The sequence below is a fragment of the Xiphophorus hellerii genome, chromosome 22, assembly GCF_003331165.1.
Source record: "Xiphophorus hellerii strain 12219 chromosome 22, Xiphophorus_hellerii-4.1, whole genome shotgun sequence".
NCBI lineage: Eukaryota > Metazoa > Chordata > Actinopteri > Cyprinodontiformes > Poeciliidae > Xiphophorus > Xiphophorus hellerii.
Window position 1 is genome coordinate 4637551 of NC_045693.1, and position 18370 is coordinate 4655920.

Sequence of the window (18370 nt, forward strand, 5' to 3'; positions counted from 1 at the left end):
TAATTTTCACCTTGATTACAAATTAATTAAATTAAATATCCATCTACATCAATGGGCCAAATTTTTTAAATCATTTTTGAACTGCAAAGAACTTTGTGTTTTTGGGCCGGATGAACTGAGTCACAGCTTAAGCGAGTTGTTGGGGAAAAGCAAACAGTGACACTGGCTTGTTGTGGTTGCTGATGGGGCCACCGATCGACGGAAAACATGAATTTCATGCACAGCAGCGGCTTCATGAGTAACGATCTATTTAAGTAACAACTTGGTAACAACTGGATGTTCCACTACTGCGTCATTTTCAATTAAATTCACTGCAGGGAAACAAGCGTCTCGATTCAGAAAACGGATCCTCGTTCCCAAGGGTCAATGTTCAATCGACAGGTTGGATTTGACCCCTTAAACTTTTCAGCTGATATAATTAACACAGTACGAAACAATTTCATGTACTTTAAACTGCCTGTAATGACTTCACAGAGATAAGATGATGCATTTATTGGTTGTGTTAAAGGTCGAAAGCAACAGCTTCATCTGAGTGAGTTGGCCGTAGCTGCTGTTAGCATGACTTGGCTTCTCCAGTTTAAAAACAAGTCTGGGCTTGTTTCTTATGTCTTTTTGAAATGATGTCTGCTGTTTATCCAGATTTCACACAACATAAATGCATTTAAAAGCTTATCTAAGGTTAAGCAGGATTCATGAAAGTCTTTCTTTTTATTTAGAAAATACATAAGGATGCTTTTAATGTAATAACTGGATATACAGTTGATCTGGCACAATTAGTTAATTTATTTAATTTTCTTTGCATTACTGTAATCTTTAAAAGACCTTTAAGTGTGCTTGTAATTATTTTGCGGTGACTTGTTGAGTTGATTTTGAGCTTTAATGATGCTTTTTACCCATTGATTGTCCTCTTTGTGGTCTGTAGTCTTGTTTATTCAGATGGCTTGGCTGCACATTTCTGCGTTGACATAAGAGCATTGACAGGAGGTTTTTATTTTTGTCTCCTGCTAATCACAGCTATTATTTATTTCCACACCTTGCTCTCGACACACCCGTAACTGCAACTGGGATTTTCCTTCCGAGATGTTAATAGGGCGGTTTAATGGCGCAGAATGAAGTTGGATTTCAGAACGCCTTCACACCCAGCTTAACCTTCATCCAGGCTAACTATTATTAGCGACACTTGCTGATTACATTAACATTTGTCTGCATATTTTAGGCATTTGGACTCCAAACAAACATGAATATGAACATATATTGGACAGCTCTGTTTCCACTACTTTCACGCACATGGCAGCCATGTTTGTCTGATCTTTACTGAAACTACTGTATCATAAAGGTTTTTGGTCGGGTCCCCCTACAGGTCTGGAGAACTACTGGTTGATGGAGGGAGTTTGCAACATTTCATAGTTTCATAGTTATAAAGTACTTCACAACTATGAAACTATGAAGTAGTTCATAAAGCTAGTCACATGTGAAAATGGCTGCAAACAGATGTGCAATAATCCAACAGTACATCTTTGAAAAGCATCGGGGAAACCTGCTGGTCAACCAACAAGAATGCATCAAGTGGTTTCTGAATGCTAAGTCAACAACAAAATGCTTGTATTCTCTAGAGTAAAAACAGCTGACCAAGCTGTTGGAACTCAAGTTGGGTTGCTAGGTAACGGGCAGAACTCTTCTGGGGTTGCTAGGTAACAGGCGGAACTCTTCTGGGGTTGCTAGGTAACAGGCGGCCCCTGCTGATTTGTGATGTTACAATCCAGAGGTTTTTGAAACGACTCATTTTCCAGACACCAAAAAACATGAACTTAATGCCAAAGAACGAGGGGGTGGATCAGTAGAGATCCAAATGGTAGTACAAAAATGTAAATTTAGCATTATATGGCCCCGTTAAAAAGTAAAAAGAAAGAACCAGGACAGCCACCCTCAGATCCAACTGGGTGCCTGACGGGGAAGCTGTTGAGCCAACAGGGACATGGATGGCGTCTCTTGAGCCGCCGCTGCTGGAGATGTTGAGAATAGCTCACAGAGGAAATGTCACTGCAGCAGCGGCATCCCCCCACCCTGCCAATCAACTCCTCAGGGGAAGCAGATGGCACAAGCCCAGAGTTATTTAAAGCCTTCAGGAAGGCAACTGTCTCCCTGTGTCACCCAACATGACTAATGCAGACGGAAAGGCAATCTGTATGTTGTTGGGACAATTGCCACTTCACTGATCAAAGCAGTCTTCTGCTTTGAATGCAGTGGCGTTGGGTTAAAGTTCACAACCTGCGTTGATTCTCTCCAGCCGCTCAGATGTTTTGAGCTGAAACAAACAGACCACCCACACGTTTACCAATATGTGGTTCTGCTCTGCTGCTTCCCGGGGCTCTTGAACTTGGGCAGCAACCCGGTGCGACCCGCAGACGTCGGGCCGGTGAAATGGGAAGGGATCGGCTGGTCGGAGAACCTTCTGGAGAGTTAAATAACACGCATCATGTGGTGTTTTCGTCATGCGGTGTTTACATCTTTCTGATTCAGAAAAAGTGTGACACAATCTGTTTCTGTGTGGAACACATCCATGCATTCATAGGAGCCGGTGGCTGCAGGTGGAGGCTTGTCTGCCTTCACTAGCCTGGATTATGGGGCTGGAAACAGGTGGAGCTCATCTGGTTTCAGACTTGCAGTTAGCAAGTTGGGTAGTAACTAATTACATTTACTCAATTACATTTACTTAAGTAACTTTTTTGAAAAAACATACTTTAATTAGTGCTTTTACTATGCTGTATAATTTACTTTTACTTGAGTATTTTTATTATAAAGTATTTCTACTCTTACTCGAGTAAAATGTCTGGATTTTCTACCCACTGAATGAAGAACACCCCGCCTCTCGCCCGGAACGTCAGCTGGAGTTAGGAACCATCTCCTCTGACCCCACTAGGGACAAGAGTGTAAGAAAATGGATGGATGGATGAAAAACAAACGTGTTTTAATAAAAAATTCACCAGGCACAGACACACACCTGAAGTTTTTGTTAAAGTTTCATACGTTTTTTTTATTGAAAGAAACCAATTTGGAAACAGTCTTTTGCCTGATTTTGTTATTTTTTGTTACTTGTATAAATTATTGTCATTTTGGTCCTTAAAGTACCAAAATTTCCACTTAACTTAATGTTTTGATCTTTCTGATTACGTAGTTTTTGAATATTAAGTGATTGAAAATTTGGTCTGTAACTCTCTACCTGAGTAGACTTTTTTTTTTTTTTACCAAATACCTTTTTACTCTTGAGTAATTTCTTGGACGGCTGCTTCTAACTTTTACTTGAGTAAAAATATGTTGAAGTAATTATACTCTTACTCGAGTACAATTTTTGGCTACTCTACCTCTGCATTATTACAAGAGGCTCATCTCAATGTTGTCATAATCCATCTTCTGTGAGGAAATCCTAAAGTTTTGTAATCACACTTTGAGTGTCTCCTTCAAAGACTAATTATGTCACAGTGACGTGACGAAGACCCCTCCAGACTAGCTTGGTGTCCTTCGCAGACCACCATATGCGGGTTGGAGGGGAGATTTTTGTTCTTGTAACAGTGGCGGACGAAGCCGGAGTGTAATATAGTTTTAAATTAAAGTATATTAAAATCTGGTATTATAAAAGTTAAAAACTTAAAGCAGTTGTGCTGTCTCAACTGATTCTAAAAACAGCCCAAGGGCTTTAAAAAAACCACCCAGACGTTTTTTAGTTTGTGGTAATAGCTTAAGGTTTTCTGAAAAATGAGCTTCCTGAATGTTGAGTCACAATTGACGGGCACTCCGCCGTTACCTAGCAATCCAAGCAGAACTCCTGCACATTTGGCATCTGGTTTTACTGCTGTACAATGGCTGCTGGAAAAGACAAGCGTTTTGTTGCTGACTTTCCATCCAGAAACCACTTGCTGTATTATTGTTTGTTGTGCAGGAGGCGATGCTACTTTGCAAAGATGTATGGTTGTATAATTGCTCATCTGGTTGCAACTAATTTCATGTGCGAGTGTAAACATTGAGTTGGGAACCGGATCAAAAATACGTAGTAAGATTTTATGCTTTTGCTGTGTAAACAGGCTGATTCTCTCCTAAACCAGGTTGCCAGGTGTATTTTTCTTTCCGTTTTCCAAATGTTACGTCAGAGACAGATAATCAGGAAGGTCTCCCATTTAGACATCTTACACCACCTGCTTTCCATGAAAGCACTGACAGATGTGTCCATGTGAGACGGGGACATTGTCCCTGGTGAGATCCTATCCCTTTACCTGCTTTTGTCTGGGTGAGCGTATCAGATATGGGACACCAGGGTTTCCTGTTTCTCTTGTCTGCGATTGGTTAATTTGCTCCATGTCGGTTCATTTCTGCACGTTTTTTGTAATTGAGGATCAAATAAAGATTGTAACAGTTTCTTATGTTTCTTTAACAGGGCGGATTGGACTCAACTTTCACCATCCTGGAGCAGAACACATATTGCCCCTGAATAGTAAGTCCTATTAGTTTTACTGGTAATTCTGAGTTAAAGTTAAATTGCGTAATGAGTAATGCGTTTTGGATTCCTTAGCACCATAACTCAGGGGTGTCCAAATACGGCCCCGGGGGCCAAATGTGGCCCCTGGAAACATTTTGTGTGGCCCTGCTACCACAATTCAATAATTACCCAAGTCCAGCACAGGAGATTAATGCTGATGGAGATTTTTTGTTTTGTTACAAATAAATTAAAAATGTTTGTTGTTTTGCATTTTGTTTTTGCACATCTATGTAGCGACTGGTACTCAAAAGCAGACTTTGGTGCATGAAAATCTGCTTTTAATTTATTAAACCCGGCTAAATATATCAAAATTTCATACAAAAAGTGACAAGAATCCGCTTTTTATAGCTGAGAAGTTTTTATTTTTAGTATTTTTTCCCAAAAACAGACAATTTGGATGCCTTCCTTTTAATTTTTGGGGATACGTTGATTGATTTACACAACAATTTTAACAAAAGTCTTCTTTATTATTTTAATTATTGTAAGCTCAGTTTTTTGTTTAGCAGGTAAATTCTGTATTTTTTGGCCCATCTGACAAAAAGTTTGGACACCCTGCCATAAACGTAGGAGGACAGACCTCGGGTCACTGTGGGAACCACACTTGACTCTGGGAATAGCTCCTCCAAAAATACCCCCACATGTAAAACTAGTTTGCCCCTCTGTGACCGAACCAGAGCCAGGAAGGAAACCCAGCTGGATCCAAACCGCGGCTGTAGCCGTCCAGGCCTTGGAGCTGCAGTATGTAACTTTTATAAAATAAAAATTTTGTTTTTCTACTCATTTGTTAAAATTGTCACTATTTTGTGACAGTATATGAGACAAATAATCTGTGAAAAGATCGATTTCCTCCACCTCCTTCCTGAGCTACTATTGCAAAAACAACCAATCAGAGCCAGGAGGCGGGGCTTAGCGGCTCGTTTTCTCATTTTAATTTATTGTGATTAATCTCTTATTGCGACATGTTTATTTGGGTTGATGACCTTCCACTTGAGGTGCACCTATGTTAGTAATGCTCTAGTTCAGGGATGTCCAAAGCGTGGCCCGGGGGCCATTTGTGGCCCTTGACAGCATTTTGTTTGACCCCTGACCACAAGTCAAGAATGGTAAAAAATTTTGGCCAGCAAAGCAGAAAACAATTAGTGACGCCGAAATATTTGGAAATCATTTTCCTTTTAATAAGATTTTCCACAAAAAAAGCTTATTGTTGAGCAGAAAAAAAACAAACTATTTTATTTTTCTAATTATTTTAATTCAATGACTTGTTATCCACCAGTAATGTAAATTTTCCCATTGTGGCCCCTGGGGGAAAAGGTTTGGACAGCTTTGCTCTAGTTTCTACTTTGGGCTTGTCCAGTTGGGGTTTTGGTTTTCTGGGCCCCATTTTCTCTTTTATCCACTCAAGATCTTCTAAACGTGTCAGGGACGAACGTCAGCTTTTAGGAATTCCTGCTTCATTTCCTCCCGTTAGCGCCGAGGCGCCACGCTGTGCGAGAATCTCCGGGGACGGTGCGTTCGTTTCTTCCAAAGAGAAGAAGAAAACATGCGGCGGTCCTCCTCTCTGAGGTTTTTTGTTGTTGCGGTTCGTCTCTGACTTCAAACCCGCGGCACCCAGGAGGGATCACCCAGATTTCCTTTCCCTCCCAGGCAGCACACAGTTTGGAGTTTGTGCTTATTCCTAACCCCTCTCCCTCGTGGCTTGCATTGTCTCCGCCGCTGAGGCATCTCATGCTTTCCCAGCCCGGAACGCTCTCTGTTTCTGTCTGGTTGCTAGGCGACTTTGTTTATGCTGAGGCCAGGCGGTGAAAGGGCGATGCTGCAGAGAGACTTCCCAGGTTTCTCTAATGAAAACTTAGCCAGGCAGAAGAGACAATACAGTCAGATAGTGGAGGTCTGACAATGCCAAGCCGCTTATTGGTTTTTGAGGAGACAAGTCTGCTATTGTGGCCAATGAGTTAAGGGGTACAGGAGGATCTGCTCCCCCTGCTGTTTGTTGGCATTTAACTTCTTCTGTGCTTTAATGTTCAAACAGCAGGATTTCAGGTTTTATCTGTAAAGGTGACCTATTATTTCTTCTTGAACAGGTTAGGATTGCTCTATGTTTGATACAGAACATGTTCGTTACATATTTTTGCACAAAATCACTCTTTGATGATGAGATTTTAGTCTGGTCAATTCTGCCCATCATATGTTTTAGGGACTTCTGTCACGTTAAATCCGAATAAGCTGCTGCTTTGCATTTTCAACTCAGTGTGAAAATGCGAACAGATGTGCAATTATACAACCGTACAGTGCTTTAATAAGACAAACAAAGACTCTTTCCATGAAATCAGTCAGTTCCATACACTCACACACAAAAAAAACATTCCAGCAGCCGTTGTAAAGCACATCCAGCTGACCAAATGTGCTGGAGTTGCAATTGTGTTGCTAGGTGATGAGTGGAACTCTGCTGGGGTTGCTAGGTAACAGTGCCTGCTGATTTGTGACTTTACATTCTGTAGGTTTTTGAAATGGCTAATTTTCCAGACATTAAAAAAAATAAATTAATTTATTCCCAAAAGCCATCTGAGTGTTTTTTTATTTTATTTTTATTTTTATAAGTGCTTGTGCTGTTTTTAGAAGCAGTAGAAACCCAAATAAAAGTATAAAAATGTGCAAAATTGAAAATATTCTAAAACATTTTACCATTCCTGTTATGTTTGTATTATGTTATGGCTGGTGCACATTAATTAATCGTCAGTTAATCGATAAGATCGATCAACTTTAGATTAACTCGTTACACTACAAAAACACAAAACCTTACCAAGTACTTTTTGTCTCATTTCTATTGGAAATATCTTTGTTTTGTCTTAAATCAAGTGTACCAACTTAAAAGTAACTTATCAGCACAATGCAGAAACTTGTTTTAAGTAAATAATTCCTTGATATTGATGAAAAATTACTTATTCCATTGACGTCACTTATTTCTTAATTGTTACCTAGCAACGCCAGCGAAGCCCAGCCTGTTACCGAGCAACCCAGTTTTAGTTCCACTGGCAGATTATTTCACCTAAAACATGGGGAAATTGTCGTGTTACCAGTAAATTTATCTGCCAATTGAACTAGTAAATTTTTATTCATGTTAAGGAATTACTTACTTAAAACAGACTCTTCTAAGTTTTGTCTCATTTCAAGTGTAATTAGATATTTGCAGTAGAAACTAGACTTAAAATACTTGGTAAGATTTTGTGTTTTTAGTGTAATTGATCATTTGAATCCCCAGAGTGAGCTAGAAAACACAAATTTGCAGTTAGAATTGATATTCTTTTATTTTATTCATATTGCCAAGTCAAAGCAATTACATCATCTCGCATGTGACTGCTAAAGGTCATGATGGGGTCACATGTGGTCTCTGTCCAGTTCAAACTGTCCGCTTGTACCTTACCACCAGCCGGCCACATTCATACACCATCGGGAAGTTTCCACTCTCACCTGGCCTGCTCCATCTGACCCGTCGACCAGCTCTTAATATTTCACCGCAGCGATGGTAATGACTAAACCGGCCCAGCAGCAACGCCTCTTTATGGCCTCATTTGTGAATATTCACAGAAGATTAGCAGGAAGTGCAGCGATTGCAGGTTCATTAAACTCGGATCACAATCACCGGGGCTGTGCGGCCGTGCATAATGCTGCTGCGCCTCTGTTGCCAAGGCAGGTGCAGCAGGTTTACGGAGGACCGATCCTGCCATCTTTAATTCATTTAGGAATTTAGATTCTATAGAATTAGTTTGAAACTGTTGTAACTGGGGACGCACCGAGTCACTTTTGTCACTGCCGATATCTATATCTGAGGTTAATAACAGAATGTATACAGAAAAACAGTGCTCAACTAAAGTGTTTCTTAAAAAACCCCACAGAAATAAATGTACTGAATTACAATTTTATTTGCTACATTTAAATACATGTAAAAGGAACTTTAATTTGTCCAATAAGTGCAATTAAGAATATAACAGCTAATGCAAAATAAATAATAAAGAAACTGAAGCTGACAAAAACAATAGGATGACTACCTTGGTCAACCATGTAAAAAATAAATTGCAACAAACCTTTCAAATAGTTCATAAAGTGCAATTATGAATTCTAAATATAATGCAAAATAAACATTAAACCATAGAACTAGACTGAATAGATCTACCATTATGGATTGGGCACATTGTCACTGATACCCGATCTAGGATTTTTTTTCAATATAGGTACAGAAATTAATATCTGATTGGGGAATTTCTACCAAAAATGCAGATGGACATTAATATTCCGTAAAAATATTTAATAAATACAAAGATGTATATAACCGAAAATATATCAGTGTGTAAGAAATAAAAAAACAAAACCAGTTAAATAATTTGTTTTAAGTAAATTTGGTGATAATAAGTATGAAAGGAAGAGAGGGCTTGAAATAAATAAACAAAAGATAAATATATCAGTTTTGATTAAAAATATGCATTATAGCACAGAAATTTATCAAAGTATAAAAATTAAGACAGAAATACACGTTTACACACAATTATTTTATCAATTGTTAAATCTCTTAATATTTTGTTGCATTTAATGGCACACTAATTTATTTGAAATTATATTAATGAATCATTTCTTTACTGCCATATTATTCCTGACTACGGCAGGATTGGTCCTCCATATACGGAAGAGGACTAGAGCCACTGAAGAAAAATATTTTTTTGACTTTTCTCAGAATTCTGACTAAGTTTGGAATTCAGATTCTTTTCTGAGAATTTATCCTTTTTTTAAAGAATTCTGTCATTTTTTCTTTTTTTTCAAATTTATATCAATAAATTTTGATATATTTCTCAAAAGTGACTTTTTTTTTTTACAGAACTGACTTTTTTCTCAAAATTTTTTACTTTTTCTCAGATTTCTACCTTTAAACCCAGAATTCTGCCTATTTTCCCAATTATGAATTCTCAAAATTATGTCTTTTCTAAAATTCTAACTCAATCCTAACTTCAAACTCAGATTTCTGAATATTTTCTAAAAATTCTGACTCTTTCTCTCTAAATTGACTGTTTTTGCAGAACTTTGACCTTTTGTCAGTATTTCCTGTCTGACGTTTTTCTCAGAAGTTTGACTTTTTATCTCACGGGATTTCTGAGAAATTTCTCAAAATTCTGAGAAAAGTCAGAATTTTTAAAAATTATTTTGTTCAGTGGCACTAACCCTCTTCCGTATCTTATTCCCCGTGGCTGTAATGCCGAGGTTTAGGCGCGGCCCGCCACTGTTACCTTAGCGATGTTGCTAGTTTGGTTTAGTTGAAGAAAACCCATGTCTCTGTATTTTCTCCCTTCCCTTGTTCCCTCTCTCCTCTCCATGGCGCTGTCAAGCAGGCCGGAGCTATGGCCGCCGACGAGGTAACGTGTTCTGCTTCCTGAGCCGGCCATGTTTTTTCCTTTTCTTTTTTTTTTTTTTGCAAAGAGGCTGATTTGTTTTTGGGGTGTCTAATTGTGGTGTCACTTCGTGGCTTTCATCTGTGCTGTGGTTGAATGGAATCATGCTAATTTTGACACTTTGTTTTCCATCTTGTGTCTTTAATCAGGGAGGGGGCGAAAGGTCATCGGTTCTGCTTGAGTTAATCTTGTGTCGGGCGCTGAGTGGGGAGAACGAATCTGCAATCTTTGAGTCGGCCTTAAATAAAAACAATGACAAACTAAACTCTTAATCATGTAATCTTTTTGTTTGGACTGATTCCTAAAAATGTCAAAATAAGAAATGATCTTAAGGGATCTTCCAGTTTGGCTTGATGTGCTTTTTGTGTTTCTTCATTAAGAAGGAAAGCTGCTGTGTGACGCAACATTTCCATCCTGCAGGGATTCGAGCTTTGCAGCAAATAATCAAATCAAATTTTATTTGTACAGCACATTTCAGCAGCAAGGCATTTCAAAGTGCTTTACATCATATCAAACACAGAAACACAAAGCAACATGAAATCAACAATCAAAACACGACATTAAGTTAAAGTTCCATCAATAAATTTGTAATTGATTACATTTCAAATACAATCCTAAACAGGTGGGTTTTTAGTCGAGTTTGCATCCATAAAAGGTTTATCTGTTACACTCCTACTGTGTTATATGGAACAAAATACCTGTTGCTATTTTTATTCCCACTCACAATCACACAGTTTAAAACGATGTAGATGCATTTTAATGGGCTTCTGGCACCAGGCTCCGTACACCGGGCTGCATAATGATCTGATAATTAGAAATAAAGTTGTAGTTCAGGCATAAATCTGCAGTAAAAACTCACCGTCTCTTCACACTCTTACTTCACGCTCTCTTTACCTCCCCACTCCTCCTCCTCTCTGTCCATCTTTTCTGCTGTTCTTTTCACTTTTACGCCCCGTCCAGGTCGTTCCTGTCTTTTCCCCTTTGAGGATGGTTTCCTTGACGACGGCCACGGTGACCCCTCCCTGACCCCAGGCCTGAACTCGCCGACCCGCTGTCAGAACGGCGAGAGGATGGAGCGCTACTCCAGGAAAGTGTTTGTCGGAGGTCTTCCTCCCGACATAGATGAAGGTAAAGGATTTTTTTTTTCTTATTTTGTATTTTTTATTTTCATTTTTTGCAGCAAGTTTCACCCTGATGCATATTTTGCTCCTTTTTCCCAGTTGGAAACGTCCCAGAACACGCTGTAGTTGTGACTTTTTGCCTGTTACAGTCACGCTGACATTTATCATCTCCATTTAGGGGCACATTGACACTACACTGCAAAAAAAAATACCCTCCTAAAACAAGTTAAAAATACAAAAAACCAAAACATTTTTACATGTAACTAGTACATTTGGTCAATATTCAAGAATTGTTGACCTAAAATATCTTGTTAAATTGTTTATTTGGTCTTTTTTCAAGTGTAGTAAGATATTTGCACTAAAAACTAAATGAAAATACTTGGTAGGATGTTGTGTTTTTGCAGTGTAGCATTAGTTTTCTACACAAGAGCCACATCTCAAATTGGTTCATGCACTTTAAAACCTTGATCATTTTTGTCCAACAATCAACTTCTAATTTTTGGTTGTTACTAATTGTACTTATAGACCATGTTACAACAGTCTGTTTTTATATTCAATATGGATGATGGTACATAATGTGTACAATCGGCGCTAAGTAACTTTTCAGCAAAATATTGGAGTTTGCTTTAAGTAAATAATTCCTTATAATTGATGAAAAATAACTACTTCTATCGGCAGATAAATTTAGAGATAATCTGGGGAAAATGTTTTGTTACAAGTGAAATAATCTGCAAGTGGAATTAGAACTGGGTTGCTAGGCAACGGGCTGGGCTTGGCTGGTGTTGCTAGGTAACGATTGTGAAATAAGTGAACTAATCTGCAAGTGGAATTAGAACTTTTTCTTCAATATTTAGGAATCATTTACTTAAAATAGGCCTCTATATTTTGCTGAAAAGTTACTTGTAAGTTAGTTTTGTTTTATTTAAAGTGTATTTAGATATTTGCAATAGAACCTATATTAAAATACTTTGTCTGATTTTGTGTTTTTGCAGTTCATCACCTTGTTTAACTTAAAAGAGGCCCGTTTACTTTCATATGTTTAAGAGCATGCTCTACTGAGTAAAGGCGCATTACGTGCTCCGTGGCGTTTCCACAGCCCGATTCAGCCCATTTCATGTTTAATGCAGCGGCTGCTTGCCTCCAGAACCGGGGCAAATAAAGAAAAACAACCCTCCTCAACGTGGCGTTTCGCTCCACATCGAGTTCTTGTTTTCAATGCCGTATGAGAAAACTCATCGCATTTCACATTTTCTTCTCTTTGTTTTTCCCCCCACAGATGAAATCACCAACAGTTTCCGCCGCTACGGGCACCTGGTGGTGGATTGGCCCCACAAAGCTGAAAGCAAATCCTACTTCCCACCTAAAGGTAACAGCAGGTTGTCCCGCCTTGCGCTCATCATAGAGATGCGTATCAATAAATATCGCTGTGGGTGTATCGTTTGCAGAGACTCGTATTGCTCAGCGGTACGCCGCTCAAGCTGGGCGGCGATGCAGGTTTCAGTTTCCTACAGGAATCCCTCCTGTAGGATTTAACTTTCCAGCTGGAGTTTGGATTCAGGATCCGTTTCCTGAGAAGCTGGGAACAAAAATGTTTCTTTTACGTTGAGATTGTGTTTGTTTTTTGCTATGAAGGAGTATTGAGCCCACTGTAGATAAATTTTAAAAAAGGAGTAAATATCCACCAAAAAGACTCAGAAAATTTTCGATTAATCTGATAAATTTTCTAGAAAAAACAAAGTCAAAAATGTGGAAATTTATTCCTCCCTTTTGATTGTCAGAGATTTTCTAGAAAAAAATATGGTTTCAAGTTTAAAGTTTTTGACCTTCGGAAATTTTCTGAGCTTCAAAACTTTTAGATGTTTGACCCGTTGAACTCAGAACGTTTCACTTTTTTCCAGAAAATTTGTGAAATCTCTAAATTTCTGAATTTTTTGGGCAATTTTTTAACCTTTCAAACTCTTTTGCTGACATTTCCACATTTTCTTTTTTAGAAAATTTATGAAATTAATCTCAACATTTCTGAACTTTCTTCTAGCAAATTTTCAACCTTTCAAATTTGGAAATTTCCACCTTTTTTCTAGAAAATTTCTCAGATTATTATGATTTCAAAGATTTTTCCTGGAAAGTTTCTGAGACTAACCTCAGAATTTCAGATTTTTTTTTGTTTTGTGGTAAATTTTCAACTTTTGGATGTCAGACATTTCTGTTTTCTAGAAAATTCTTGAGATTAATCTAAACATTTCTGAGTGTTTTGGTTGAAATTTGCCCATTTTTGTCCCATCTGCCATTGCCCTAATATGGTGTTGTTATTATTGCTCTTTAAGCTTCTGTGCTGCTCCTTTTTGCTTTTATCTATAGTTTGTCTCATATTATGAATCTACTCTGGAAACATTTGGCATTCCATCAGCAGATGGTAATACGCTGCGTCTGGAGGACCTGTGAATATCTCTGCCAGTTTTTCCTCTCCCCACTATTTTTACCTCCTTTTTTTTATTCTCAGAGGGATTATTTTGAATCACCTCTTGTAATCCAAGAGGGGGGGAATGCGGCATCCTTTTAGGGGAATGAATGAGTTTATGGCAGCCAGAGGACGCCGCCATGTAGGGAAGGAGGCGGATGGGTCCGCTCATCTGTGCAGTGTTCATCTCTCGTTTCTGAAACTTCCCGTTCAGCGTCTCGCTCGCCGTTTTATCCGGCCAGCCATCTTGGAAAGGTGACAGAAGCCTTGCAGCTCATGGCTGTGGGATTTAGGGCAAAGTGCGTCCAACGCCTGTGGGACTGAGAAATACCGAGCTGTGAAAACATGTCTGACCCCTTAACTGATTTCATCTGTTTTCGCCGTGTTGTGACAAAATAAAAAAGAAGCCGTTTTTAAATAATGACCCATCCAAATCGATTTGTTTAAACTCCCGTCCAGCACTGGATCCAACAGAGTCGTTTACGTCGCCATAGAGGAATTTTGGCTCACTAGTCAGAGTTGGATCCGACTTTGATTAGGCCACTTTTTTGTTTGATCTTTATCTTAAGGTCTTAACGAAGCGAAGAAACCCCCATCAGAGATCAAGCTAAACTTCTTCGTTTGTCCTTCAATTTGAGCAACAGTGAAAAATTATTTATTTTTAAAATCTGACATTTCATTTTTATTCTGTTTAATTCAGATTCAACAAGCAGAACAGATAATCCACATCGTGTCATTATTAAGCTGAATTCATTCAACTTTTTCTCTGCAGTGACGAAGTTTTGAAATCGGGTAACATTTCACCAAATGAAGTGATCAGAAGTTGACAAGACTCTCTGAACATTGCCTGATCCAGCAGACACTCCCCTTTATGGAAGAATAATCCTGCCATCCTCTCTCTGATGGGAATTTTTGTTATGTTGATTGATTTTATTGAGCTCTGCAATATTGTGTAAAGTTGAAACTGAGTGACTGCACCGAATCATCAGGTGTGTGTAATCTGCCAAAATGACAGATGGCTGTCGGAGTTTTTCCATCACCATTTAAAACCCCCCATCAAAGACAGATAGTATTTGATTTCAGTTATTTCGGCATTGTGTGGATATGGTAGTCGACAAGTGGGAAATGCAAAGCAAACCAACTCGTAACTCCAAAACAAACAAATTCGAAAATCAAATGCAACTGAAAATGCTGTGAACAAAAAAATAGACACAATAAGTGGAAACTCCACAAAAAGCAAAAACAACTGCAAACTTGCTCCAGAAAACTGAAATCCTCCAGACCACTAGGGGGAGTAACACTACCTATGTGAACATGCTGGTGTTCTGTAATGCATGCTTGAAAAAGTAAAACGTGAAGTGTAACGTTCTTTTTCTTCCTGTACGTTAAATCTTGACATCCCGTCTTTACCGAGAGTCCCATTTGATTGGTTGGTCGACTCCCCCTAGTGGCCTGGAGGACTTCTGTTTTTGTTTGCAGAGTTTGTCTGTTGCATTTGTTTTTTTTAGTTTTTTAAGTTTTTTTTTTGCATCGTTCATACGTTTGGAGCTCGTTTTCCCATTTGTTGCACCGTTGAATGTGTGATGACCGGGGCGTGCTGTGGTGGCGCAGGGCGTTAGCACGCCCCACGTTTGGAGGCCTTAGTCCTTGACGTGGCCGTTGTGGGTTCGACTCCCGGTCCCGGCGACCTTTGCCTCATGTCTTCCCCCCTCTCCTCGCCTGCTTTCCTGTCTGCCTACTGTTGCAAAACATACGAGCCACTAGCGCCGCAAAAACTCTTACGGAGAAAAAAATGGAAAAAAAGAAAGAATGTGTGATGACTGTCAACGTAGCGTTCTTTTTAGTTTTAGTTTTACTCCATATGTTGGTCTTGGAATATTTCACTAAAATATGTTGTGGAAACTGTGAGATGGGACTTCATGTTCTTTTTGGTTAGAGGTGGTTTTACCTCTCACACTGATGATTTTTTTTCCTGTTATTGTTGAATCATAAATGCTGATCCTAACTGAGGCCTGGAGTTCTTTAGTTCTTGTGATGGGTTACTAATTTCATTTTGCCTGCCGTTCCTTAAAAGGTTCACCACTGTTTCATGTTTTCTCCATTACTGGATAATGGCGCCTGCTGTGGTTCGCTGAAGCCTCTTAGAATTGGATTGGTAACCCTTTCCAGATGGGTCAGTGCATTACCACTTCTGGGTTGGGTCATCATCACAAGGTGGCCCAAAATGCAATTTGACATGTCAAAGCAAAGAAAAGATCTCAGGTTTTATGCAACCAGCAGGTCTTAATTCTCAATACTGGATATCATTTTTTTTGCTCGGTTCTTTATACTACGAGTTAAATTCAACTGTAGTCAAACTTTGCTCTGCGATGCGCAGAAGAAGAATGTAGATTTCACACTTCAGCGCTCTGTTTATGTAATAACGGCGCCACCTATGGATTGATTTTAACGTATTTCGGCCCACCTTATGATGGAGAAATATTGTTTAATTAAGATATTGATTTGAGAGTCTGGCAGTTATCAGGCCAGTGTGGTTAGTGACAATAAACCAAAAAATATGGATTATCGCAGCTAATTTCTACAGAAGAGGATTAGAGCAAATAAAATAATAATAATTTTGACTTTAAACTTTGTAATTCTGTGCAAATTTATGTCAAAATTCAAATAAATAATCAAATATTCTACAATTATGTTCTTAATGTATGAAAATTATCACGTTTCTTCCTTAAATCTTAAAGGATTTATAAATGTGAACTTTATCCAGATTGAAAGACTGATTGAATTTGTTTGGTAGATTTGAACTTTAAGACTAGATTTGCCTGATGATGCATAAACATGCTAACCAATTTTGATTCTGAGGAAAAAGTCAAAATTTTGAGAAGAAAATTGAATTATGAGGGGAAAAAAAAAATCTCGATTCTGGGAAACATGAGAATTCTGAGAAAAAAATTAATTATGAGAAAAAAAAGGAGAATTCTGAAAAATGAAAATTCTGAGGGAAAAAGTGAATTTTCTGGAGAAAATCAACCCTGAATTCTCAGAATTTAATTTTTTTTTGTGTGTGGCTGTAATCCTCTTCTGTAAATTGCTATATTAAGATGGAAATTGCTTTTTAATCTATCGACAGGATCATTTGTCTTTTTCCTTTTAAACAATTTTTGCAAAAACAATAAATTAAATAAAAAAATCTCCACTCTTTGCCAAAAGATGATTTAGGCTAAAAATTTTACTGAAACATTTAAGTGTGACAAGAAGAGAAAACAGAAGAAACCCAAGAGGAGGGAAGCGTTTCGCTCTGCCAGTGATCTGCAGAATGTGGGATGTGAGTCTGCGGAGGATCCATCCAGGCTTGACCGAATGGAAGATAACTGTCACTTTCCACCCTGCTCCTCGTTAAACTGCCGGCAGCATGCGCCTGTGCCGTTATGAAAGTGTTTTTTGTTCAGCGGTGACTCATACTGTGGCTCAGTCAGGCTTCAGGGGCCGGGCCGGGCCTGGACTGTTTTGGTGCTTGGGATGAAGGTCAGGCAGAGACAGAAAGTTGATGCCAAGGCAGGATTGTTTCCCCTCAGCTTCTTCTCTCTGTTAATATTGTCACAGCCTCCAGTAATGGATCAAAAGATGTAATAAAAAGTGTTGCTCTGATGTAGATCCATTTAATATAGAGCTAATTATATGTAAGAGAAGATTGTTTTGATGGTTGAACTGAGATGTGAACAGGAGATGAATGCAATGTCGTTTTGTTCAGATAAAATGGTTATGTTTTAATTGCAGGAAGTTTAAATGCAGCGTTCTGTTCAGAAACCTAAAATCCTTTTTTATTTATCCAACTCAAAATGTCTGCAGGTTCGTGTTGTTGGCCCAGCCTCCCGTTCCCCGACATCCATCACTTCTGTTTACAGACACAACAAGCTGCCCTGGGGCATTAAAAAAAGCAACGTTAGAGGACTACTGTTTGCTGGAGGCAACAACAAATTTAGCTGCTGGTTGGAGCAACAAGTAGCTCTTAAAAATACAGCAGTAGGTGGAGAGCCAGATGAAACTTAAAATGAGAGTAAACATCAAGTTTCATTTCGTTTGCAGGTCAAGGCCGTGACTCCAAACCAAGCTAATATTGTGCTGTTTAGTTTATTAATGTAGCACCAACATGTTTGATTCATCCTACATTATATGCACAGTAGAATTAATGGCTGCTAAAAGCGCTAATCATAAATATTTGTTCTGCTAATGCTAATGCGCTAAATCAACATAGCATTTAGCAAAAGCTAATGCTAAATTGCTAATGCCCTCAATTTAACCATGTTGATACCCACAATGTGTCAAACAATAGAAAACATGAGAACAGGAAACAGAACTGCTGCGTAAACAATTTTAAACCACTTCAAAATAAGAGCATGAACTAAAACATTTAGCCACCTAAAGAATTAACCGTTCATTCAGCTGAAAGTTTATTAAATAGCCACGTAACTTAGCTTTAGAAGTTTATCTGGAAAAATTGCTTCATCTGTGCCTCATTCCAGAATAGAGAGAGTGAGACATCAGACCAGGCGTACTCGCTATGAAATCTGCTTAATGGGAACAATCCAATTTCCAAAAAACTTGTTTTTCTGTAAAACTTTATTACCCTAGGTTGAGGTGATTTTGAAATAGATTTATTTTGCAAAACTGCAAAAAAACCCACTTTTCGCATCACGAGTCACACGATCAATAGCCAGGTGTTACTACTGGCAGAAACAACAAACAAGAAGTGGTCAGAGGATGATGGTTTGTCTTTGTTCTTTTTTGTTGGACAATCTGCATCTCGTAGTTCACCGAACGTTGCCAT

At 38.6% G+C, this 18370-nt stretch overlaps 1 protein-coding gene across 4 annotated transcripts in view; it reads left to right on the forward strand.

Moving 5' to 3' along the window:
- LOC116713612 (cytoplasmic polyadenylation element-binding protein 3-like) overlaps nucleotides 1–18370 on the forward strand; it is a 46174-nt gene that overhangs the window by 14307 nt on the left and 13497 nt on the right. For 2 of the 4 annotated variants that reach the window (XM_032553812.1, XM_032553811.1), the window contains 4 exons: nucleotides 4430–4486; nucleotides 9904–9930; nucleotides 10927–11094; nucleotides 12364–12453. In XM_032553812.1, the coding sequence (XP_032409703.1) occupies nucleotides 4430–4486; nucleotides 9904–9930; nucleotides 10927–11094; nucleotides 12364–12453 (342 nt within the window). The remainder of the gene's footprint in view (nucleotides 1–4429; nucleotides 4487–9903; nucleotides 9931–10926; nucleotides 11095–12363; nucleotides 12454–18370) is intronic. The other 2 variants (XM_032553813.1, XM_032553814.1) reach the window with 2 other exon arrangements.